At 41.5% G+C, this 26222-nt stretch overlaps 1 protein-coding gene across 1 annotated transcript; it reads left to right on the forward strand.

Moving 5' to 3' along the window:
* Positions 1–7061: 7061 nt before the first annotated feature.
* Positions 7062–16848, forward strand: LOC306874456 (uncharacterized protein). Its single transcript, XM_079424517.1, has 3 exons — positions 7062–7240; positions 7714–8478; positions 9738–16848. Exons 1-3 carry the CDS (start codon positions 7207–7209, stop codon positions 15089–15091), a joined length of 6153 nt encoding a protein of 2050 aa, XP_079280643.1. The 5' UTR covers positions 7062–7206; the 3' UTR covers positions 15092–16848.
* The last annotated feature ends 9374 nt before the right edge of the window (positions 16849–26222 follow it).

Raw genomic sequence — 26222 nt, forward strand, 5'->3', positions numbered from 1 at the left:
AACCCTGCATATGTGTAAGAGCTGCATCACACATCATGGTGGGCGTGTCTATGTATGCAGATTAGCACTATAAAAGCAGAGGGTGTGTATGTGTGATATTAGAGTGGAAGTGCAAACTACCGCGTTTGTGTCGCTTGTGGTGAACAGAAATGTGGCCGAATAAAGACACAAGTGTGGAATGTATCATGTCCGTCTCTTCTGCCTGGGCAGAGCAGATTTAAAGGAATAGTTCACCCAGAAATGAAAATACGCTGAAAATGTACTCACCCTCAGACCATTGAAGATGTAAATGAGTTTGTTTCTTACTCAGAACAGATTTGGAGAAATGTAGCATTACATCACCAATGGATGCTCTGCAGTGAATGGGTGCCGTCAGAATGAGAGTCCAAACAGCTGATAAAAACATCACAATAATCCACACCACTCCAGTCTAACAGTTAATGTCTTATGAAGCCAGAAGCTGCATGTTTGTAAGAAACTAATCCATCATTTAGATGTTTTAACTTTAAACCTTTGCCTCTGGCCAAAATATGAGTCCATAATCCATAACACTTAACTGATTAATGGACTTTTTGTAGAGCTCTTAAAACCGTGATATGCATAAAGGCACTGATTCACAACATGCAATGTGGGATGCACACATCAAGGTTTCTTTGTTTTAAAGCTTGCATATAGCAAAACAGTAACTTTCAAAATTGAATTATGGCCTGTGACGGACGGTTGTGGCTCCATGAAAACTGATATCAAATGAGTCAAATTCTCTCAAATCATCATTCACTCGAATAACACTTGAGCTACTTTTGCCTCAGTTACAGTCTTGACGGACGTTATGCATATTGCATTTGTAAGGCAGAATAAGTAGAGATAGAGGTTATTACAGCAAACATATCCCACTATTTAAACAGTAAAAATGAGAATCTTTTTTCAGTATGTTTGCTTTCCAGTAAACATCCTTAAAACAAGATCGATTTACATGAGGGGCAACAGATGTTAAATAAGATATTAATTTATTTTAAATGCATTTAGTCTTGTTCCACTCTCAAATGACTATTTATTGCATGGCATTATAGAGCATCTTGGCAGTTTGCATCATTGCTTCAGGCGTTCTATATGGAAATATCTTGTTTTGCCAAAGTTTCTACGGGGAAACATGATTTTCGGACCCCTTCAGATGCTTTGGGAGAGTATGAGTCACAGTCATGAGCTCACCTTTAGATTGAGCAGAAGCACTGGATAACAGGCAACTTTCTTTCACCATGAACTTTAACGCAGAAGATGTAATGCCTTGCTACAATATGAGAGCTTGTCAAAGCAGATTAACAAGCAAGTCAAATCTACTTGCATAACACAGGTTGGACACAGTCTACATCTTATAAATGGGCTTTTCATAAAAATGTTTGATGGGACTTGCAGGTCATACGTACACGTGTGTGTGTGTGTGTGTGTGTGTGTGTGTGTGTGTGTGTGTGTTTATATATATATATATATACAGAGCTGGGTAGTAACAGATTCCAAAATGTAAGTACTTGTAATCAGAGCAAGTTACATTTTAAAAACTCGTACAGTTATTTTTTTATTGATTACATGATTACATATTATTCACACAATTGCAATAAATTATTCATCATTTATTGATTCTCCCTAATTCCTCTTTTGTATATTTTAAATTTTCCTTTCTAAAATAGTCTACCACTTATATGCATTCAGAAAGTCCAGTTTTGTGGACATTCACACATAGACTAGTCATTAGTCAGGTGGCGACTCAGCATTTGACCGCTGGATTTACAAAAATCCTTCCAGGTTTAAGAAGTGTTTCAACATTGCATCAACTATTGATAAACACATTCTTTTTTTTTTTTTAAATGATCACTCAGTAAATTATTAAACCAAGTATTATTATGTTTGTTTTTAAAGGCTTTTGTCTTCAAACTCATTAAAATGCACAAATTCTTGTTATTTCTTATTTGCAGACATTCTCAAACTTTTTGTCATCTGAACCTCTTTCACCTAATATATTTACTTTAAACGGGTGGTCAATCAGCAGCTCTGTAAAAGACAATATCTCCCTTTGCATTGAACTTTGAGCATCGTAACTTTGCAGATGTTGTTTATGCTCAAACAGCAACATTACACACTAACTAACGTTTAAAAAGTGAAATCATAATCAATGACCCCTTTAAGTACCCCTGAGATTTTAAAATAAATATTTTAATAATTATTAAACATAAAATATTTATTCTTTTTTAAGAAGTTAATTATTTTAATTGTTATTTTAAAATTATATATTTTAATTTTACACTTTTATGATTTAATAACATTTTTGCCTTTCATTAAACTCACAAACTCCCTGCAGTTCCTTTACGAACCCCAGTTTGGGAAACCTTGATCCAATATAATGTTTAATGCACTTCATGTTGTTAATTACAATGAAAGGAATATATTTTCTCACTTTTATGTTACAAGATTATCCTGTTTAAATCAATTTGATAAACGAGTTAGGTCAAAAGTAATCCAAAAGTAATCTGATTATATTACCTAAAATGTGTAATGTAATGGATTACGTTACTGTCTACAATTTTTATCATGTTATTTGGAATCAGTAATGGATTACAATTTGTAATTAATCTACCCAGGTCTTTATATATATATATATATATATATATATATATATATATAGTGCTGTTTGAAAGTTTGTGAACCCAATTTACAATTTTCTATTTCTGCATCAGTATGACCCAAAACAATCCTGAAAGTAGACAAAGAGAACCCAATCAAACAAACGAGACAAAAAATTTTTTTTTATTTTTTTTATTATTTATTGAGAAAAATTATCCATTGTTACATATCTGTGCGTTGCAAAAGTATGTGAATCTTTGCTTTCAGTATCTGGTGTGACCCCATTTTTCAGCAAGAACTGCAGGTAAAGTTTCTTTCAACAGCTGATCAGTCCTGCACAATATCTTGTAGGACTTTTAGCCCATTCCTCAGTACAGAACCACTTCAACTCTGTGATGCTGGTGGGTTTCTGCCTTTGTACTGCTTGCTTCAGCTCCTTCCACATCATTTCAATTGGATTAAGGTCCAAACTTTGACTCGGCCATTCCAAAACATTAATTTTGTCCTTCAATTCTTTGGTAAAACGACTTGTATGCTTAAGGTCGTTGCCTTGCTGCATGGCCCACTTTCTCTTGAGACTCAGTTCTGGGACAGATGTCCTGATGTTTTCCTTTAGAATTTGCTGGTATAATTCAGAATTCATTGTTCCATCAATGATGGCAGGCTGTCCTGGCCAAGATGCAGCAAAACAGGCCCAAACCATGATACTAGGACCACCATGTTTCACAGATGGGATAGGTTTCTTTTGCTGGAAGACAGTGTTTTTTTGTTGTTTATTTTTTTTTGTTTTCCAAACATAAAGCTTCTCATTTAAAACAAAAAGGTATATTTTGGTCTCATCTGTCCACAAAACATTTATCCATTAGCCCTCTAGCTTGTCCACATTATCTTTAGCAAACTGCTTTTTGGAGAGCAGTGGCTTTCTTCTTGCAACTCTGCCATGCACATCTTGGTTGTTCAGTGTTCTCCTGATGATGAACTCATGAACATTAACATTAGCCAATGTGAGAAAGGCCTTTAGTTGCTTAGAAGTTACCCTTGGTTCCTTTGCAACCTCGCGGACTATTAGATGTCTTGCTTTTGGAGTGATCTTTGTTGGTCGACCACTTCTCAGGAAGGTAACAGTGATCTTGAATTTCCTCCATTTGTACACAATCCGTCTGACTGTGGATTTGTGGAGTCCAAACTCTTTAGAGTTTACCATAAGCCTTCTCCAAAGGCGTTTCAGAGAATTTGGCAGTACATCCAACCGGCCTCACAACCGCAGACCACATGTAACCACACCAGCCCAGGACCTCCACATCCAGCATCTTCACCTCCAAGATCGTCTGAGACCAGCTACCCGGATAGCAGCTGCAAAAATAGGTTTGCATAACCAAAGAATTTCTGCACAAACTATCAGAAACCGTCTCAGGGAAGCTCATCTGCATGCTCGTCGTCCTCATCGGGGTCTTGACCTGACTGCAGTTCGTCATCGTAACCGACTTGAGTGGGCAAGTGCTCACATTCGATGGCGTCTGGCACTTTGGAGAGGTGTTCTCTTCACGGATGAATCCCGGTTTTCACTGTACAGGGCAGATGGCAGTCAGCATGTATGGCATTGTGTGGGTGAGCGGTTTGCTGATGTCAACGTTGTGGATCGAGTGGCCCATGGTGGCAGTGGGGTTATGGTATGGGCAGGCGTATGTTATGGACAACGAACACAGGTACATTTTATTGATGGAATTTTAAATGCACAGAGATACCGTGACGAGATCCTGAGGCCCATTGTTGTGCCATTCATCCACGACCATCACCTCATGTTGCAGCATGAAAATGCATGGCCCCATGTTGCAAGGATCTGTACACAATTCCTGGAAGCTGAAAACATCCCAGTTCTTGCATGGCCAGCATACTCACTGGACATGTCACCCATTGAGCATGTTTGGGATGCTTTGGATCGGCATATACGACAGCGTGTTCCAGTTCCTGCCAATATCCAGCAACTTCACACAGCCATTGAAGAGGAGTGGACCAACATTCCACAGGCCACAATCAACAACCTGATCAACTCTATGCGAAGGAGATGGCAAATGGAGGTCACACCAGATACTGACTGGTCTTCGGACCTCCCAATACAGTAAAACTGCACATTTTAGAGTGGCCTTTTATTGTGGCCAGCCAAAGGCACACCTGTCCAATAATCATGCTGTCTAATCAGTATCTTGATATGCCACACCTGTGAGGTGGATGGATTATCTCGGCAAAGGAGAAGTGCTCACTAACACAGATTTAGACAGATTTGTGAACAATATTTGAGAGAAATAGGCCTTTTGTGTACATAGAAAAAGTCTTAGATCTTTGAGTTCAGCTCAATTTTGTTCAGTGTATATTGTATATATACAGGTCCTTCTCAAACAATTAGCATATTGTGATAAAGTTCATTATTTTCTGTAATGTACTGATAAACATTAGACTTTCATATATTTTAGATTCATTACAACACAACTGAAGTAGTTCAAGCCTTTTATTGTTTTAATATTGATGATTTTGGCATACAGCTCATGAAAACCCAAAATTCCTATCTCAAAAAATTAGCATATCATGAAAAGGTTCTCTAAACGAGCTATTAACCTAATCATCTGAATCAACTAATTAACTCTAAACACCTGCAAAAGATTCCTGAGGCTTTTAAAAACTCCCAGCCTGGTTCATTACTCAAAACCGCAATCATGGGTAAGACTGCTGACCTGACTGCTGTCCAGAAGGCCATCATTGACACCCTCAAGCAAGAGGGTAAGACACAGAAAGAAATTTCTGAACGAATAGGCTGTTCCCAGAGTGCTGTATCAAGGCACCTCAGTGGGAAGTCTGTGGGAAGGAAAAAGTGTGGCAGAAAACGCAGCACAACGAGAAGAGGTGACCGGACCCTGAGGAAGATTGTGGAGAAGGACCGATTCCAGACCTTGGGGGACCTTCGGAAGCAGTGGACTGAGTCTGGAGTAGAAACATCCAGAGCCACCGTGTACAGGCGTGTGCAGGAAATGGGCTACAGGTGCCGCATTCCCCAGGTCAAGCCACTTTTGAACCAGAAACAGCGGCAGAAGCGCCTGACCTGGGCTACAGAGAAGCAGCACTGGACTGTTGCTCAGTGGTCCAAAGTACTTTTTTCGGATGAAAGCAAATTTTGCATGTCATTCGGAAATCAAGGTGCCAGAGTCTGGAGGAAGACTGGGGAGAGGGAAATGCCAAAATGCCTGAAGTCCAGTGTCAAGTACCCACAGTCAGTGATGCTGGTGTTGGTCCACTGTGTTTTATCAAGGGCAGGGTCAATGCAGCTAGCTATCAGGAGATTTTGGAGCACTTCATGCTTCCATCTGCTGAAAAGCTTTATGGAGATGAAGATTTCATTTTTCAGCACGACCTGGCACCTGCTCACAGTGCCAAAACCACTGGTAAATGGTTTACTGACCATGGTATTACTGTGCTCAATTGGCCTGCCAACTCTCCTGACCTGAACCCCATAGAGAATCTGTGGGATATTGTGAAGAGAAAGTTGAGAGACGCAAGACCCAACACTCTGGATGAGCTTAAGGCCGCTATCGAAGCATCCTGGGCCTCCATAACACCTCAGCAGTGCCACAGGCTGATTGCCTCCATGCCACGCCGCATTGAAGCAGTCATTTCTGCAAAAGGATTCCCGACCAAGTATTTAGTGCATAACTGAACATAATGGCCATTCTTTTAATGGTCGGGTGAAATATGCTAATTTTTTGAGATTTGGGTTTTCATGAGCTGTATGCCAAAATCATCAATATTAAAACAATAAAAGGCTTGAACTACTTCAGTTGTGTTGTAATGAATCTAAAATATATGAAAGTCTAATGTTTATCAGTACATTTACATTTATTTATTTAGCTGACGCTTTTATCCAAAGCGACTTACAATTGCTATATATGTCAGAGGTCGCACGCCTCTGGAGCAACTAGGGGTTAAGTGTCTTGCTCAGGGACACATTGGTGTCTCACAGTGGATTCGAACCCCGGTCTCTCACACCAAAGGCATGTGTCTCATCCACTGCGCCATCACCACCCAATATATATATAGTATATATTGTAATACCTGTGTCATTATACAAATTTATGTCCTCATTTGTCACAAAAACACGCACACACATATCTGTATGTGTCTCTGGAGTTAATCCCTGTGTGTGTGTGTGTGTGTGTGTCAGTGTTTTATCTGATCAAGACACTCCCCCTTATGCATTCGACAGAAATGAACATTCCTGAGCATCAAATAATACTTCAAAACAAAGCATCACAACATCAAGTAAGTTAATGCACATATGACATGAGCAACACTGACCACAAGGCTCCGTTTGATTTCCGCCATACCCATGCGAGCAGTAGATGGTGCTTCCTGTGTGAACCACACGTTAGTCACGTGATCAAGCTTCCACGTTCAGCTCTTTGTTCCGCTCTACTGTTGTTCCATGCATCAGTAGGAAGTCAGTCATTTATGTTTAAAAGTTATTGAGGTGTAAAACAATGTTGATGTCAAAAATATAGCTCAAAAAGAAGAACCAAGGAGGACGAAGACAGACAGACAAATATGGACATGCAGAGAGAGGATCCCTCATTCTTGGGTGAGAAGTATCATGATTGAAGTAGATGTATACATTTATGGGCATGCAAACAAATGTGGAAACATGCCTGAAAGCCATTGCATTAGACAAAATATCAAAACAAGTGTTTGTATCTGCATATCTAAAATGCTGTAGGACCTGTTTCTTCACTAATAATAAACCAACACAAAATATCACAATACTGTCCTCATTTTTAACACTACATCTCTTGTTACAAAATTTCATACCAGACATATAGCTTTTGTCAAATATTTCGCTTTAAAAATATCTACATATTATTGTGGAAACAGCAATACATTTCAGAATTCTTTGATGAATTGAATGCATTTATTTTATTGAAATATAAACCTTTTGTACTGTCTTCATTCTCACTTTTGATCAATTTAATGCATCCTTGCTGAATAAAATTATTAATATCTTCTAATGAGTCGTGTATCCTTGCATCAAAACCAAACATTACTTTTCTCTCACAGACAAGAGGCCGCAGGCAGTTGAGGCCAGTGGAGGAAATCTTAGTCACCAGCCTTCGTCTCTTCCTGAACTTCGCTTGGTTTTACTAGGCCGCAAAGGCACTGGGAAAAGCTCAGTGGGAAACACCATCCTAGGCCTGGCGGGAGGGTTTGAGACGGGCAAACCAACCGAGGAGTGTGTGAAGAGGCGAGCCGACATGACAGGAAGGCGTGTTACAGTTGTGGATACTCCAGGCTGGGAATGGTACTATTCAGTGAATGGGACTCCTGGGTGGGTGAGGAGAGAAACAAAGCGAAGCATGTCCTTGTGTCCACCAGGTCCCCACGCCGTCCTTCTAGTGGTGCGATCCTGTACATCGGTGACAGCAGAATACCATCGGCAGATCGAAGAGCATCTGGAACTGCTGGGCAAAGCGGTGTGGGATCACACGCTGGTGCTGTTCACACGAGGAGACGAACTGGGCTCCGTTCCCATTGAACAAAGGATTCGAAACGGCGGAAAGGCCTTCCAGATGCTCCTGGAACGGTGCGGGAACAGGTTCCACGTTTTGGAGAACAAGCGGCGTGCTGATGATGGATCGCAGGTGAAGGAACTGATGAGGAAGATGGATAAGCTGGTGGAAGCGAGAGGAGGGAGATATTATCAGACGGATCTGCTTCTTCTGGAGCTGGAGGTGGAGAGCAAACGCAGGGCTCGAGAGAGGAGGAAGAAACAGAGGCTGATGGAAGTACAGACACACCGAGCAACCATCAGAGCCGTGCTGATGAGTGAGTAGACTGTGAAAAGTGTTGTTCTTCCTTAGCATTTTTACTAATTATCACGACTATTCTTATGCAAGGTCTTGCACCATTCAGATGAATGCAATAACAGTCTCAAGTCAAAATGACCCGGACAGAGGATTAAGGTTCAATTAAGATACATTTACTTGAGAAGCCAAACGACATAAGCTTTTAAGACTAAAATTTATCAAAATGAATTCAATTTATGCTTAAATTAAGAAAACAATGGGGTAACAAGTTCATTTTTCAACAAAGCCATGTATCTTGATTTAAGGATGTTCAGATAATTGTACTGGGAAATAATTCATTCAATGCAACACAGACAGTCTTGTATTTATACGTATTGTGCAAATGTATTTGCAGAAGTCAGAACTATTTTCTAACTGTGAGTTTCAGATACTTGCAAAAATGTTTCTCTAGAGAGGAAATTGAACAATAGGACAAGGTTCCAACTTCCTAAATCTTCTGACATAATTTAATTTTCTATTATCATTTTAGATGTTTGTGATAACCGGATAAAGATTTTTTTTTTAAATAATTTTGATTACTTCCAATTTTGTAATTAGCTATTCTGATTAAATTAAATGTCTAAAATAGTTTGTTAACAATCAACCAGTTCCTTTGCATTGGTTCTAAGAATGATTCACTCAAACACTAGCTGATTGAATATTTTAGAGCAGAGCATAGCTACAACAATGTATATTCACTCTAGAAATTTTCATTAATTTTCATGAGTTTTCCAGCCCATGTAAACAAAATTTTAACATTACCTAATCATGAGAATCCTGGTGGACGATCTGCACAATGCTTTAACTTTCAGAATCCCTTACATTTATTGAAACAACTGCATTTTCAACAGTAAAGATAGTAGGTCGTGTAAGTTTCAAAAACATTAATAATTCTGCAAGCTTTGGCTATGTGCAGGCAGAACATTTCTCACACACACACACACACACACACACACACACACACAAAACATTTCAAGCCTACTCAATATTTCAAGATTTTATTCACTTCATGTTGCTCCAAGTTTGTACGTTTGTCTATTTTTTTTCCTGTGAAACACAGACAAAAAAAAAAAAAAAAACTCACAAAACTATTATGTAAATAACCTTCGTTTAGCAAAAAGGCTTCACAATAATAATAATATTGCATGTAAATGATATTTCAACAAAAGCCATTATTTACAGCTAGAAGTCTCATTTATTTATCTTCTTTTTTTTTATTGTTTCTCCTGTCTCTGCAAGATCATAATCCGCAAATTGAAGACCTAGATGAGAAGAATCTCTTCTCCAGAGGTTCACGGCGTCTCCCAGAGCTGAGACTGGTTCTGCTGGGAGAGAGGGAGACGGGAAAAAGCTCTGCCGGGAACGCCATCCTTGGAGGACCGGGATACTTTCAAAGCGGAGAGGCCACCGAGGAGTGTTCGAGACAGCAGACAGAAGTTTCTAACAGACTGGTGACGGTGGTGGATGCGCCCGGATGGGAGGGCGGACCGGAGGGATTAACTCCAGAGAGAGTGAAGCGAGAGATCGGACTGAGTGTGACGCTTTGTCCTCCTGGACCTCATGCATTTCTACTGGCATTGAGAGTGGACGCAATCATCCAAGCACAGGCAGTGCGGGAGCACTTGGAGCTTTTGGGAGAGGCAGTTTGGAGAAATACGCTTCTTTTGTTCACGAGGGGTGACCAGCTACGAGAAGGAGTCACCATCGAACAGCACATCCAAGGAGGAGGAAAGGATCTTCGTTGGTTGGTGGAACGATGTTCAAACAGGTTCCACGTCATCAGCAGCAACTCTTGTTTGGAATCTCGGAATTCCAAAACACAAATAATGGAACTTCTGGAAAAGATTGAGAAGATGGTGGCGGGAAATCGTTGCGAGGCATTCTCGCCACTAGTGCATGAGATTCAAGAGTTAGGAAGACAAAAAAATGAGAAATTCCAGCTGAAGATCAAGGAGTTTAGCGATAAGCTTCAACGGCAAGAGGAGGAACTGAAGAAGATGAAGGAACGAGAGGTCAGGAGCATTCGGTGGTTTTTCGAAAGACGCAAAAAAGACAAAGTGCTATCTCCCGGGAAGACAGAGAGGGAAGAGGCACCATACCGAGGCGAAGATGACAGAAGAAGCATGATGGGCGAGCTGGAAGAGAGGATGGTGTGGTTGACGGAAGACAAGGAGCGAGAGTTACAAGAGCTGAGCGCTGAAATGAGCAAAGTCATGGTGACTCTCCATCAGGGACTGAAAGAGAAAGAGCAACTGCTGATGAGATTAGACGAACAAGAGCGAGAGGGGGAAGAACTTAAAGAAAAATTGGATGAACTTCAGATGAAACTGCTGGAAATGGAGCGCATGGGTGCCACGAAAGAGCAAGAACGGAAAGAGAGAGAGGCTGAGATTCAGAATGCACACTTGGATGAGATGAATCAACTTCAAAGCAAACTGTTGGAAGCTGAGAAAGAGAATAATAGGATGAGAGGAAAAGTTGAAGAAACTCAAAAAGAGATGGATGCATCACAACGCAGGTATGAAGAAGAGGTTGTCTGGCAAAAGCAAGAGATGGAGAAGAAAATGAAAGAAAAGGACAATGAAACTGAAAACATTTTAAGAGAAATCGAGAAGGTGAAACTGAACGCTGAGAGCAGAGAAAGAGAACAAAGCGAGAGATTCAGTGAACAAGTTGAGAAGAGAGAGAAAGAGATGGACAAGCTGAGCGAGGTGATAGAGATGATGACCAAAGAGATGGAGCAGCTACGGATGTCCTATCAGGAGCAAGTGAAAATGACAGAAGCTGAGAGAGAATTGCATAGAGAAACTGTGGAGAAATACAACACACTCATTGATAAACTTGTGGGGAAAGATGAGGAAATAGAGCAAACAATGAGAGAGAAAGAAAAGGAGCTACATCGAAATGCTGAAACACAAACGAAACTTCAGCAAAAAGATGATGAAATAGTAAAACTAAGACAAAATGATCAGGAAAAAGTGCAAGAAATTGAGACACTGAAGCAAAACATTACTAAAAAACAGAGTGATATAGAAAAGTTAAAAGACACTGTCCAAGTAAAAACTGAAAAACATGCAGCTGAACTTCAAGTTTTGAAAAAAGATTTGAAAACAAAAGAAGATGAAATAGACAAATTAAAACAAAGAGACCTGGAGAAAGACAAAGACATTGACAAACTAAAGCAAAATGTGAGCGAAAAACAAACTGGTATTGAAAAGTTAAAAGACAGTAATGAGGAAAATACAGCTCAAATAAAACTTGTACAGGAAGAACTGAAGGTAAAAGAAGAGGAAAACAAAAAATTAAGACAAAGAGACCAGGAGAAAGAACGAGAGATTGACATGCTTAAGCAAAACATTAGTGAAAAACAGAAAGACATTGAAAAGTTAAGAAACAATATCGATGCACATATTGAAGAAAGTGCTGCTAATCTCAAGCATTTAGAAGAAGAGCTGCAAATAAAAGAAGAGGAAATAATAAAATTTAGACAAAGAGACCTGGAGAAAGACAGAGAAATTCACACACTTAAGAAAAACATTATTGGCCAACAGCAGGACGCTGAAAAATTAAAAGACAGCATGCAAACGAATATTGAAGAGAGTGCTGCTCAATTTAAGTGTTTAGAGGAAGAATTCAAAATAAAAGACAATGACATAATTCAATTAAGAACAAGAGAACTGGAAAAGGACAGAAAAATGAACACACTGCAAGAAAAGGCTAGCGAAAAACAGAAAGAGGTTGAAAAGTTAAGAGAGTGCATTCAGGCACATAATGAGGAAAGTGCAGCTAAACTAAAACATTTAGAGGAAGAACTACAAAAAAGAGAGGATGAAATAACCAAATTAAATCAAAAAGAGTTGGAGAAAGACAAAGAAATGGACACACAGCTGCAAAACATCAATGAAAAACATAGAAGAGAAATAGAAAAACTGGAAAACATAATTCGAGCAAATACTGAAGAAGCTACTGCTCAACTAAAACATCTAGAGCAAGAGTTTGATGGAAAGATAGAGACCTACAAAAGAAAGAATATGATGATGGAAGAGGAAATGGAAAAAATAAACAAACAGCATGAGGAAGCAGAAAGACACTTGGATGAGTTGAGACAACAGACCAGGGAAGAGCAAGAAAGAAACAATGTCCTACAAAACATGAATGCAGGACTTGGAAACGAATTAGAAGAGCTGAAGCGCAAATGTGAGGGCTATGAGAGAGATCTTCAGACTTCAGTTAAGCACTCTGAGAAACAGACGATAGAAATTAGAGGCTTAGAACAAAAGACAGATGAGTTCAAACAGATGCTGGAAGAGAAGGAGAAAGAAAAAGAGAGCGATATGCAAGACATGAAGGCATACTATGAGAAAAGACTAAGAGAAAGGCATGAAGAGAATGAGATGAACGAGATAGAGAGAGAACAAGAGCTTCACAGGAGAGAGAGGGAGGTAGAAAAGGAGGAAGAGAAATTAGCACGAAGTAAACAAGATTTGGTAACTAGAGAGTATGAAATGAATAGGCGAGAACAGGATTTGGAAGAGCAAATGTACAAGATAAGAGAAGAAGAAAAGAATCTAGAAAATAAGAGTCAGAATAACAAACGTCTGGCTGCAGATCTGGTGCAAATGAGAGAGGAGATTGAGAAAAGAGCAGAAGAGCATATGGATAGAGAGGAAACTTTAAAGGCGCAGGAACAGCAGATAAAATGTAAAAAGGATGAGCTACAAGCAATGGAGAAGATATTGGAGACCAAGGAAAAGGAAATAAAAGATCTGACTGAAAAGCAGGAGAAAAATATGGAAAACCTTAGACAGCAGATGGAGAGAAGAGAACAAGAGCTGCTGGAAACGGAGGAGAATTTTGTTAAAGAGCAACGCAGGCTTAAGGAAGAAGAATCTTTGGAGATGTTCAGAGCGAATCTGGAAACTAGAGAAAATGAACTTAATAAACGAGAGCAGATGTGGGAGGTGAAATCCCAAGAGGTTTCAAAGATCTTGGAGGAATTTGAAAATAACAAACACAACGTGGAGAAATGGCAAGCTGAGTTGAGTAATAAGGAATATGATATTCTGCAAAAAATAAATGGACTGCAGATAAAGGAGCAAGAACTTGTCCAGAGGGAGCAGGACCTCGAACTCAAAGATCAAAGGCTGATGGAGCAACATCGAGATATGGAAAATAAGCAACAAAACCAAACAGCTTTATTTGATGAACGTGACCTGGAGCTTGAGAGCATTAGAGAAGCATTAGGAAAAAGAGAGCAAGAGCTGATAAAAGGCGAAGAAGCTCTTTCTCAAAGAGAGCAGAAGCTGAAGAGTGAAGAAATCTATTTGGAGAAAAGACAGCAAGTCATGCAAAATAGGGAACAAAAGCATGAAGACATGTTGCACAGTCTGAAGAAACAGCAGGATGTTTTGAAAGACAGAGAACGTTCTTTAGATACCAGAGAAACATACCTGTGTCAACGGGAATCGGAGCTCGCTGTGAGAGATAACAACATGACGGATAAACACAAACTTTTGCAGAACCAAGAATTAGATCTGGAAAAGAAAGCAAGCGATGTAGAGAATAAAACACAAATGCTAGAGCTCCTGAAAACAACACTAGATGGGACAGAGAAAGAGCTTGAGGAACGTCAAAACCAATTGGACAGCAAAATGCTGGAGCTAAATAATGAACAAGACAAGATTAAAAGGAAGCGAGAGGAACTTGAGAAATGGGAGACGTATTTGTATAACACAGAGCTCAAACAGATAAACAAAGAGTCTTTCTCAGGTCATCAGCGATTGACAAACAGTGCTGAATTTAATGAAAAACGAATTGAAGTCGAAGGCATCCATCGAGTGTATCAAGAAGTAGGAGTGGATGGTGGCGTTTGTGATGCAAAAGACAAAAGAAGTGAAGAGCGAATGGAGTTGGCTACTACGAACAAGAGGGTTAAACGAACACTGGAGGCCAAGCAAAAAGAGGAAGATGGTGAAAGTGAGGAAGACTTCTTTGAATCTTCAAGCACCAGTTTACAGCCTACTTTACATAGACCCTGGCCTGTGTCTGAGCTAAGGCTGATGCTTTTACGAGACTCCTGGTCATCCCGTCACCCAGCGAGATGCACTATCGTGGGGCCTGATGCAGATAGAAACAACCCTTGGAGGGGAGAGATATCCGGCAGACAGCTCACTATCATAGAGCCTCAGGGCCTGAAATGGAGATCTGGATCTGACAGTAAAGACACCTTTCAAAAACACCTCTCTCAAAGTGCCTCTCTGTGTCAACCTGGACCACACGCCTTCATCCTGGTGATTCCTGCTTACGTGTCTATCACTGGTCAGTACAGGCATGCAGTGGAACGTACCATGTCTGCAATAGGAAAAGCATCATGGAAGCACACTATCATTCTGCTCACCTGGGCAGAAACATTAGGAGAGAGCGTCCAGCAGCATGTGAAGAGAAACAGCGGCCTGGAGCAGCTGGTTCGAAAGTGTGGGAATAGATGCTATGTGCTTAATAATGGACACCGGGAATCTGATGTTGTGAAGTTGCTGGAGAAAGTTGAGGAGATGCTGGGAGGAAACAATGGACAATACTACAAACTGGACTAAAAATGAGTGTTAAGGATTTAAACTGAGCTTTTATGACTGTGAATAATATATAAATTATAATAAATCCAATAGATTGTCTTGACATGCTTAGCTTTAAACATTATTTATGTGGTTAGCAGCACCTAATCATTAAGATTTAGCTCTCCTCATAATGTGTTGCGAGAATTGGAAAGATATAAAGACGACAAATTAGTTACATTTAACACCGATTCAAGCATATTCAGGTATTCTCCGAAACATAAACAGAATGGATTTTCCATTAGTGCCTCAGAGAAGTGGAGTCTTGCTGTGCATCCGCTGCGATCCTGACAGGTAAATTATTACCTTTAAAAAAAGGCGGTCTGTTTCGTCTGGAAGAGAAACTTTCCATCGAGTGAAAAACACACATTTGAAATGGAATTATTTTTTTATGGCCCTCACACAGCAAACCCAAACGCTTACATATAATGAGGTAATTGCGCGATGGCGTCTGGTATTCCTCCGCCTCGCCATTACGTGAGACAAGCGGGTGAAATGTTGAAAAATAGCTCCTCAGCAGCGTTTCATTTCCCCCTGCAGGGGGTCTAAGTCGTTTGAAAGAATATATAATTTATCACTTATTACATCAAGTAGAGATTTTATTTTATCAGACCACATTGTTAGATTTTAGGGAAACACTTCGATTAGATGAAAATAATATGCCATCTAACTGAAAGTGTGTCTGAGTGCATTAGTCGACTCCTTTCATTTGTCCATTAATTGTTATTTTGGGTTTTCTAGTCATTATCTGCACTATAGCCTTTTAAGGTAATGAACATGGCCATGTTAACATCATTTCACCAGCATACACTTCAAATTTTAGTCTCCTCTTCAACCACTAAACAGATGTGCATTCATTGCTTTGCTTATTGTATGTGTAGTGAATCCAACTATCGATAAAACCTCTTGACAATTCTAATTAGCCTAAATTCACCGCAATTACCATATGCCCATGTCTATTTTGGTCAGATCAGGTCAAGCAGTGGTGAGGTTTTTATATGTCAGGATGTAAAACACTTCATTCATGTTTCACGTTCTAATTACATTGTTTTAATTAGTCTGCATGAAACTTTTCCAAATGACTGTACATTTTTCCAATTTTCCCAACACCCAAAGTCACAAGTCAGTATAGGTTTATTGTCATTTCTCTCCTAAATACAGCAGCGACTCTTGGAGATGCAATATAGAACGTGCTACATTTACAAAGTTCATTATTGCGCAAATGTGTCATTTGTGGAAAGGGTCTATCCGTGTAGACTATGTCTGGTAGACATAGTAGCAATAAATGTGATCATATTAAACAATAGAGTAAAATAATCAATTTGTTGTCTTCGTCACTATAATGCAACACGTTTTAAAACATTGAGTCCAAATAATGCCTTATTTTTATAAATGCCTGTCTGGCATAGGCCCATCTACTGTTGTGAGACCCATCCAGATGCCCTTTAAAACACCCCCTTTGGTGCTTGTATTTCTGTTTTCAAAAACTTCAGATGCTGTCTGCAGTGCAGTGTGCAGCAAAACAATAAAGGTCAAACTGATGTCTCTGAGGGCAGACATATCAGGTCTGATGGACCGTGCTGATCTTCTCGTAAATGCTGATCAGGTTTCCTAACTTGAAATCTTGCATCACGCTTGGAGAAAACTAGAAAACTGACCTCAGATCAGCAAATGTGTGGGTAAAGTCCAACCTTTAGCCACATTTATATGTGGCCCATGAATAAAAGACAATTTTATGCAATTCTAGTCAATTTCTTTCTTTCGTATTTTTTGGTACCTTAAAAATCTTCTGACTTCTGGTAAAGTGCATAATTCATTTCGACTTGACCTGGACAAACATGCAGGCAAATGAATCAATGGCGTATAAAATTTCATTTTATTCACACTTCACAAGACAGAACATTGTATCACATGAAAAAAACCCCAGGAAATTTTGCAACATTCTTGTTGCCCTGTCAACACTGTATCATGCTTTAAACCATACTTTTACTCTTAGACAAGATACATATTTTTACATTGTTACGTTGCTCGTATGTTTTGTATTTTTGTTTGCTCCCTGTTTTTCTTTTTCCCCTTTTCTGCTGTTTCTGCTCTGAATTCTTAAGGTTTTGTCTATTGGCTGTTCTGTTCACCAGTTGACCAATCAGGATGGACCTACCAGTTTAAAAGGGGGCTGGGCTTAATGTGCTGGGTCAGTCATCCTGTCTTCCAGCCAGCGGTCAACGGTCCATTTTTGGCCGCGTTCATTTCTCTCTCTGTTTGAGTTGTGTGCATGGTGTTTTGAACCGTTTGTTCTTTAATTGTCAGTTTATTGAGGCTTTCGAGTTCTGTGATTAGGTTCACCAAACCTCTGCCATTGTTCGTTTGAACTTGCAAACACCTGTTGCTAATAATCAGAGCTTTACATACTGCGGTGCAAATCAGTTAACACTGAGATCAGTTAAAGGAACACTCCACTTTTTTTTGGAAATAGGCTCATTTTACATCGCCCCTTTTAGTTTAGCATAGTATAGATCATTGAATCGGATTAGACCATTAGCATCTCACTAAAAAAATGATCAAAGAGTTTCAATAATTTTCCTAATTAAAACTTGACTCTTCTGTAGTTACATCGTGTACTAAGACCGACGGAAAATGAAAAGTTGCGATTTTGTAGGCCGATATGGCTAGGAACTATACTCTCATTCCAGCGTAATAATCAAGGAACTTTGCCGTACCGTGAGTGCAGCAGGCACAATAATATTACGCAGCGCCTGAAAGTAGTCCCCAGCTATATTACCTACTTTTCATTTTCCGTCGGTCTTAGTACACAATGTAACTACAGAAGAGTCAAACTTTAAATAAGAAAATTATCAAAACTCTGGTCATTTTTGATGACCAAATGCTAACGGTCTAATCCGATTCAATGATCTATGCTAAGCTAAGCTAAAAGTGCAACTGCCAGACCCGGAGATCGGCTGAATGGATTCAAAAACTGTAAAACTCAACTGTTTAACTCTAGGGGAGTTGTAAAATGAGGCTATTTCCAAAAAAAGTGGAGTGTTCCTTTAATATGGACTAATGTGGCTGTTGTCACTGGAGACCTGTTAGAATAATTTCTGGAAAAGGAGATAGGTAAGTTTGTATTTAATTTTAGTTTTTCTGTTAGTTCCAGGTAAGGAGTGACAGCCACTTATGTATTTTTATTAATTAGGATAGTTTATGTTGGGCGTCGGATACACTGAAGTTTGCCGTTTCATTTCTACATTTTCTGTTTGGTACTTAGATTAGTTGGGGTTTAGTAATCGGAGTTGTTTTGCTTCCAATTATTTCCTTTTTTTTGGCGTAACTCAGTTTTCTCCTTTTTCCCATAATTTATCTTAAGTTATTTTCTTTAATAATTATTAGATTGTACATCTCAAAATAAACTGAAATCTTGTTAAACCTGTTTGCTCAACATGTTCTCACTCCAAACTCGTCACATATTGAAGCTTGGCCAGGATCCCCATGGCGTCATGTTGTAACTTACTGGGTACCACTTTGGCGTCATGTTGTAACTTGCAGGGATTCCCATAGACTTCTGACCGGAGCCCGCAGCTGACATTAGACGTGCATACTAGATAAATAGACTACGATAAATAGGAATAAAAAAGAAAAGGCTACAATAAATGAGTTACGGCAGGGCGAGTCGATATTTAACTGATTTTTTATTTTAAAAACCACTCATTGCCTGATATCAAAGTGCATCTGTGAAACAGCGTTCAGCGGTGACTTTAACAACGCTCCAGCGAGCAACAGCAGTAAGTGTTTTCCTGGGTAATGCTGGTATTTTTGTCAGAGGCTTGTTGATGATGATAAACGTATTTAATGTGCTGTGATTATGTTTGGTTAATCAGTGATTAATCAGCGCCACACCATTTCCCTTTTCCCCCTATATATACACACACACAATAAAGCTACATTTTTAGTATCATTACTCCAGTCTTAAGTGTCACAATATAGCAATATTCTTATTTTTTGCTTAAGAAACATAATTATTATCAGTGTTGAAAACAGTTGTGTAAATTTTTTTTCAGGATTCCTAAATGAATAGAAAATTCAAACAAACAGCATTTATCTGAAATATAAAGACTTTGTAACAATATACTTTTCAAAAGTTATACAGCCTCGCTCGCTCTTCTGTCAGACTGGCGGCAGAAGTGGTGGGCATTCTGTGGAAATGTAGTGGGCGTGGTCAACCTGTGACTTCAATCGAGAGTGACCAATAGAAAAGGGCCTTTCATCCTGGTGGGTAGAGCCCACCAACTGAGAGACAGCTTTACTCAAAAGCAAAACTTTTCAACTCACAAACAAAAGTTTTAGACCCGAAAAAAAGACGGCAGAAAAGAGAGCAACATTTGTGTTCAATGAAAAGTGTTTGAAGTGCACAAAGAATTATAATTTTTTTTAAAGATTTACACGCACTACAAATTATTTTGTTTTCAATTTCTTTATTTTTGAATAAAGATTTTTTTTTGCCAAATTTGAATTTTTAATTACAAAATAATTAGTTTTGCTCTCAAACACAGCATGTTTGATTGAATAAAAAAAGACACAAAATAAAACTTGTTCACTTGTAGGGCTGCACGATATATTTTATATATATTGTAATTTTAAGGCGAAAATTGAAGTAAAGTTCAAAAGTATATATGTTGTACACATTTTTTGTCTGTCATTTTGTTTGTATTAATGTCATTTTACACATTTGTAACAATTCATTTGCAACTTCAATTTCAAAACACTTGATTATTGTTGGCGTGTGCAAATCAAAAGGTACTTTTCAGACTATAGTTGTAGTGTAATCTGCTACTTACAAATAGGCAGAGCATTATTATTATTATAATTTCCTTCCAGTTTCCTACCATCGAGGGAGTTGTGAGGTCTGATGCCAACTGGGTTGCAGAATCCGTGACAAAAGTGGTTGTATTTTGCTTTGTGGATAGGCTTAATTTATTTATAAACATTTTAAGGAACTCCTAATACAATGCAATTATTGTCCAAAATAATTTGGTTTGAAACACTTAAGTAATGAAATCTTCCAATATTCCATGACCTAATCTAAAGTAAAAATGGTAACACTTTACCATTAGAATATACATACTGCAATAAATGTATTGATCATTGTTTTTCATGTTAGTTAAGTAATAAATACATTAATTACTTGTGATTATTCCACAGCTAGATGTGCATAAATAATTCACTCTGCAGTAGTAACTTGTTCTTGCCTGGTGGGTACTTGAGGGCCTCAGTTCAGAGATTGTGTCCTCTGATGGATTGTACAGAAAAATGTTATGTTACCTAGTGTTATTAATTTGCATTGTATGTGTTTATGAATGTTCTTTTACCTTGAAAGTTAGATGGGTGTTCACCCCAAGCATGCTGTTGGTCATTTTCATTGGACAAACTCAATGGAACAACTGGAGCTGAGAAAGGTGAAGTTGGTAAGTCGCATTTGCTAACATGACAGTGCATGAAACTGATACACTATGGGCTAGATTTACTAACAGCTTGCGTCAGCGCAAACCGCCTTTTGGCATTAAAATAGTACTGTCAGGATTTACTAAAGGGGAATAAAGAAGAGGCAGTAAGGAATTAGCGCTGGAAAGGCGTGGACACAGTTGTTTTTTGCGCCTGACCTTATTGAATATGCATCTGTAATGTGTGCATTGTCAGTAAATCACACACAGAATTTTCCTTCCCATCGGCACTTTTATGGAGTTGCGCTCTAATTCTAATTTGGCCTGTTTAGTAAATCTGGCCCGAGGGCTCTTAAGTGATACCCCAGTAATGACTGAAATTGACATGTTTTTATTATTATTATTTTTTACTTACTCTGCATTCTTCCTTGATGTGTGGTTGATGGTCTTTGGTCTTTGAGTCTCAGGACAGAGAATGTGTTCTCTAATTATACAGATTTTTATTTTTTTTGTATTAGCTTGTGTTAGGCTGTGACTCATTTGCAATGAATGTGTTTTTGATTTCCTCCATATACTAATTAATGCTTTTTACCTTGAGTGGTAGATGGGTGTTCTTCCCAAGTTTCCAGCTGGTGGTCTGCAAGAAAGAAGCTCTTATTGAGCTTAATTGACATTACAAAAGGTAATCATTCTACTGCTGCAACTGAATTGTGCTCTCTTGCTTTGTATTTAAGCTTATTTAGTTTTACATTCTTGCTATTCTTACAAGCAAGTTTTCTATAGTAATCCTAGATGAAATGCTACAGTATTTACCAAAAGTGAGACATTAGGGCTGTGCTATTAATCGCAAGATGAATCACACACACGGAGGTAGGTGTAACAGAGGTGATGTTTATTTTTACAGGATGAGTGGGGACTGTGAATGGTGAGGTGAGGCGTGAACTTGAGATGTCTTGCAGGTGATGATTCGTGCTTCTAAAGTGTCTTTTCGTGTCTTCAGGTGCTGGCCGAGGCGGTGATGTGGAACACAGGAGAGCGGGGTTATCTAAGGACACACAGGACGGTCTGGAGACGGGGAAGACAACGAGGAAGAGAACAGGAGGTAAGTTTCAACAGGTAAGGATTGCAGAGGTAATACTCAACGTCTGGAGATTGTCGGGGAAGAGTCCACGTTGCGATAACGAGATCGGACACTGAGTGAATGGAGGTGAGTGCTTTTATGTGGTTCTGGGTGATGATGGTGATGGGGTGCAGGTGCGTGTGATCAGAACTCAGGTGACGTGGATCGTGGTAATTGGCTGACGGGAGAGCCTGGCCGTTCTGTGACAGTACCCCCCTCTCCACGGCCCGCTCCTGAGGGCCGACCTCGGCGTCGTGGTGGTCTGCCTCGGTTTCGTGGAGCTGGGCGGTCAGGATGGTTGGTATGAAATTCGTCCAGCAGTGCTGGGTCTAGGACATCCTCCCTGGAGACCCAGGAGTGTTCCTCGGGACCGTAGCCTTCCCAGTCAACCAGGTACTCCAGTCTACCACCACGGCGCCGAGAAGTCAAGATCTCCCGGACCCTATAGACGGCACCTTCGTCCAAGATGAGCAGGAGAGGGGGCTCCTCGATCGGGCCAGGCTCTCGGGACACAGAAGGGAAAAATGGTTTCAATAATGAGGCATGGAATGTGGGATGGATCTTATACTGTGCAGGTAGTTGAAGCTTGTATGTGACCGGGTTAACCTGTTCCAGAATGGTGAAGGAGCCAACGAATCTGGGACTGAGTTTCCGGCAAGGCAGGCGCAGCCTGATGTCCCGTGTGGATAGCCATACCTTCTGCCCGGGATGGTAAGTGGGCGTGGCGGAACGGCGGGCATCCGCTGTTATCCGTTGTCTGCGCACTGCCTGCTGCAGCTGATGGTGTGCTGCGTCCCAGACTCCCTCGCTCTCTCGGAACCAGTGGTCGACTGCGGGTACGTCCGAGGGTTCCCCGGACCAGGGGAACAAGAGCGGCTGGAAACCAAGTACGCACTGGAAGGGAGGGAGTCCAATGGAGCCCTGGCGAAGGAAATTTTGGCCGTACTCGGCCCAGCCTAGGAACTGGTTCCAAGAGTTCTGGCGGTTGTGGCAGAAGGTTCTCAGGAATCGCCCTATTTCCTGGATTTTGCGTTCAGTCTGCCCGTTGGACTGGGGATGATAGCCGGAGGTTAAACTTATGGTCACACCTAGGAGGGAGAAGAAGGCTTTCCAAACCCGGGAGATGAATTGGGGTCCTCTATCCGATACGATGTCCTCTGGGAGACCGTAATATCTGAAGACATGATTAAAAAGTAACTCAGCTGTTTGGAGTGCAGTGGGTAAACCAGGCAGAGGAACTTGGAGAAGCGGTCCACTATCACGAGAATACAAGTGTTGTTGTCGAAGGGAGGTAGGTCAGTGATGAAGTCTACTCCTAGGTGTGACCAAGGGCGATTGGGTTTGGGTAGTGGGAGAAGTTTACCGGTAGGAAGATGACGGGAACTCTTGGAAATGGCACAATCTGGGCAGCCCTGAACGAACCTTCTCACGTCCCTGGCCATGTTGGACCACCAGAAGCTCTCCTTGAGCAGCGAGAGAGTGGCCTTGGCCCCTGGGTGGCCAGTACCGAGAGAAGTGTGCGTGGAGTAGATGAGTGGTGTGCGTTGGATCCTGGGAACGTACTGACGGTTTGGGGGACAGCCCGGCGGATTGGCAGGTGGAGTGTCGGAGACAACTGGTGGAGAGGTCCACTGAATGGGGCTTGCAATAATTTCCGCTGGTAGAATTCTCTCTGGTTCCTCGTGATGCTCCACGGAGGTATGAATGCGGGATAGAGCATCCGCCTTGACATTTCTAGGACCAGGACGATAGGAGATCTTGAACTGGAATCTAGTGAAAAATAAGGCCCATCGAGCCTGACGAGGGTTTAGCCGCTTAGCATCACGAAGGTATTCAAGGTTTTTATGATCCGTGAGAACTATAAAGGGATGCGCTGCCCCTTCCAACCAGTGTCTCCACTCCTCCAGAGCGAGCTTGATAGCGAGTAGTTCTCGGTTGCCGATGTCGTAATTTCTCTCCGCCGGGCTGAGCTTCCGAGAAAAGAAGGCACATGGATGGAGCTTGGGAGGCGTCCCCTGCTGCTGCGAAAGGACCGCACCTACTCCCGTGGTGGAGGCATCTACCTCGACTACGAAGGGTAACTCGGGGTTCGGATGGACGAGGAGAGGTGCGGTAGTAAAAGCTTCCTTCAGCTGGTTGAACGCCTTCGTGGCACAGGTGTTCTAGGACAGAGACTTGGTTCCTCCTTTGAGTAAATCGGTAAGTGGGCTGGTAATGGAGCTGTAGTTGGCGATGAAACGGCGGTAGAAATTTGAAAAGCCTAGGAAGCGTTGGAGTTTTTTGATGGATGTGGGTAGTCGCCAGAATGTGATCGCTTCCACCTTCCTCTTGTCCATGCGAATGCCACCACTATGGATTACGTAACCGAGGAAATGAACAGAGGATTGATGGAAGATGCATTTTTCTGCCTTGAGATACAGTTGATATTTCCAAAGCTGGCTGAGGACCTCCGCAACGTGGTGGCGGTGTTCGGCCAAGCTCCGGGAGTATATTAAAATATCGTCGATATAAACGACCACGAATCGATGCAGATACTCCCGGAGCACCTCATGCATGAACCCCTGGAAGACAGAGGGGGCGTTGACGAGCCCATAGGGCATCACCCGGTATTCGTAGTGGCCCGTGGGTGTCACGAAGGCTGTCTTCCATTCGTCTCCTTCTCGGATGCGAATGAGGTTGTATGTGCTGCGGAGGTCCAATTTGGTGAATATGGTGGCACCGCGGAGTTGTTCCAGAGCTGCCGGGACAAGACGAAGGGGATACCTGAATTTGACGGTGATGTCATTGAGTTTACGGTAGTCTATGCAGGGTCACAAGCCTCCGTCCTTTTTGGCCACGAAGAAGAAGCTGGAAGCAGCAGGGGAGGTAGATGGTACAATATACTCTTGTTTGAGTGCCTCCTCGATGTACTCCTCTATGGCCTTCTGTTCAGGTAGAGAAAGGGGGTATATTTTACCCCGTGGTACTGGCTCACCCGGAACAAGGTCTATGGCACAGTCCCATGGCCGATGAGGTGGAAGTTGGGAAGCCCTTTTGGGGCAAAAGACGTCGCTGAAGGATGTATAATCTGAGGGGATGTCTAATGATTGCTTCTCAATTGGACTTTCGATGGAGGTGGCTTGGAGTGGTATGGGTGTAGGGACTCGGTGTACAGGACGAGGCAGATTGGGGAAGCACCGAGGGAAGCAATTGTTACCCCACTTCAGGACGTCTCCTGACTTCCAGGACAGTGTGGGATCATGGTTCACCAGCCAGGGACGGCCCAAGATGACATCCACTGTGGAGCCCTCCAGAACCAGCAAATGGATCGATTCATGATGAAGTTGGCCTATTCGGAGCTGTAAGGGTCCAACACAGAATTTTACCAGGCGACGAGTAAGGGCTGTACCTGTTATGGTTTGGATCTGGTAGGTGGTTTCTGTGGCGATGGTCGAGAGGTGGAGCTGTTTGCAGAGATTCCCGGAAATGAAGTTCCCAGCGGAGCCGGAGTCGAGGAGTACGGTAACTGTCAGAGCAGTGGTATCTGTGATCAGTTGGGCATGAGTGGTTAAGGAGTTCATTTTGGGAATAAAAGGCCGAATTCCACTCACCATCAGTCGTGGAGGACGAAGGGGACATGCCAGGATCATATGACCGTTACCACCACAATACAGACACAAACCATTCATTATTCGTCGCTGTCTCTCTGCAGGCTCTAGACGATGCATATCAGTTTGCATGGTTTCTGGAGGGTCTCTGGCCGCTGGCTGGTGGCTGGGAGGAGTGGCAATGGCAGTGATGGTCGCTGGATCTGGTTGGCAAGCTCGCATCCGATTCAAGCAGCGGATCGCTAACTGGATGAATTTTTCAAGCCCATCATACTAGGTGTCATCATACGCCGCTAGCTGTAACTTTAACCGGGGATTCAGCCCTTGGCGGAAAGCAGTCAATAGTGAGGGCTCATTCCAACCGCTCGCGGCTGCGAGGGTGCGGAATTTAAGGGAATATTGGTGGATGGTCATTGAGCCCTGCCGCAGCTGATACAGTTGTTTGCCCACTGAAGAATCCCCTGGAGAACTACTGAACACTTCACGGAAATGGGTCAGAAATAGGGCGAAGGATTGGGTAGCGGGACCAGCTTGATTCAAGATTGTCTCTGCCCACTTAAGTGCGGGACCCGTGAGTGAAGTAATAACAAATGCAATTTTGGCTTGATCAGTGGTGAACATCTGTGGATGTAAGTCAATGGTGAGCGAGCATTGCAAAAGAAAGCCATTTTGGAAGGAAGATCACCTGAGTAGGGCGCTGGTCGGGCCATGGGACTGGCGTACATTACCGGAGAAGAAGAGCTGGTGATGGTGTTGACAGGAGTGGATGTGGGTGCCGCTGCTGGAGGTGAAGAAGGACTGGTGAGGATTCTCTTGAGGGTGTCGACGAGTTCCTGAAAGGGGTCAGTGGCACTCATCCTGTATCTGATGTTGCTCCGATCTTCTGTAACAGTAACTTCTCAACACGGAGGTAGGTGTAACAGAGGTGATGTTTATATTTACAGGATGAGTGGGGACTGTGAATGGTGAGG

Source organism: Barbus barbus, assembly GCF_936440315.1.
Source record: "Barbus barbus genome assembly, chromosome: 1".
NCBI classification, from domain to species: domain Eukaryota; kingdom Metazoa; phylum Chordata; class Actinopteri; order Cypriniformes; family Cyprinidae; genus Barbus; species Barbus barbus.

Bases quoted from the DNA above. Each gene is read 5' to 3' on its own strand.
- LOC306874456 (XM_079424517.1), top strand. From the start codon at position 7,207: ATGGACATGCAGAGAGAGGATCCCTCATTCTTGG. The intron at 7,241-7,713 runs GTGAGAAGTATC...TTTCTCTCACAG, and splicing joins AGAGGATCCCTCATTCTTGG to ACAAGAGGCCGCAGGCAGTT. The intron at 8,479-9,737 runs GTGAGTAGACTG...TGTCTCTGCAAG, and splicing joins CATCAGAGCCGTGCTGATGA to ATCATAATCCGCAAATTGAA.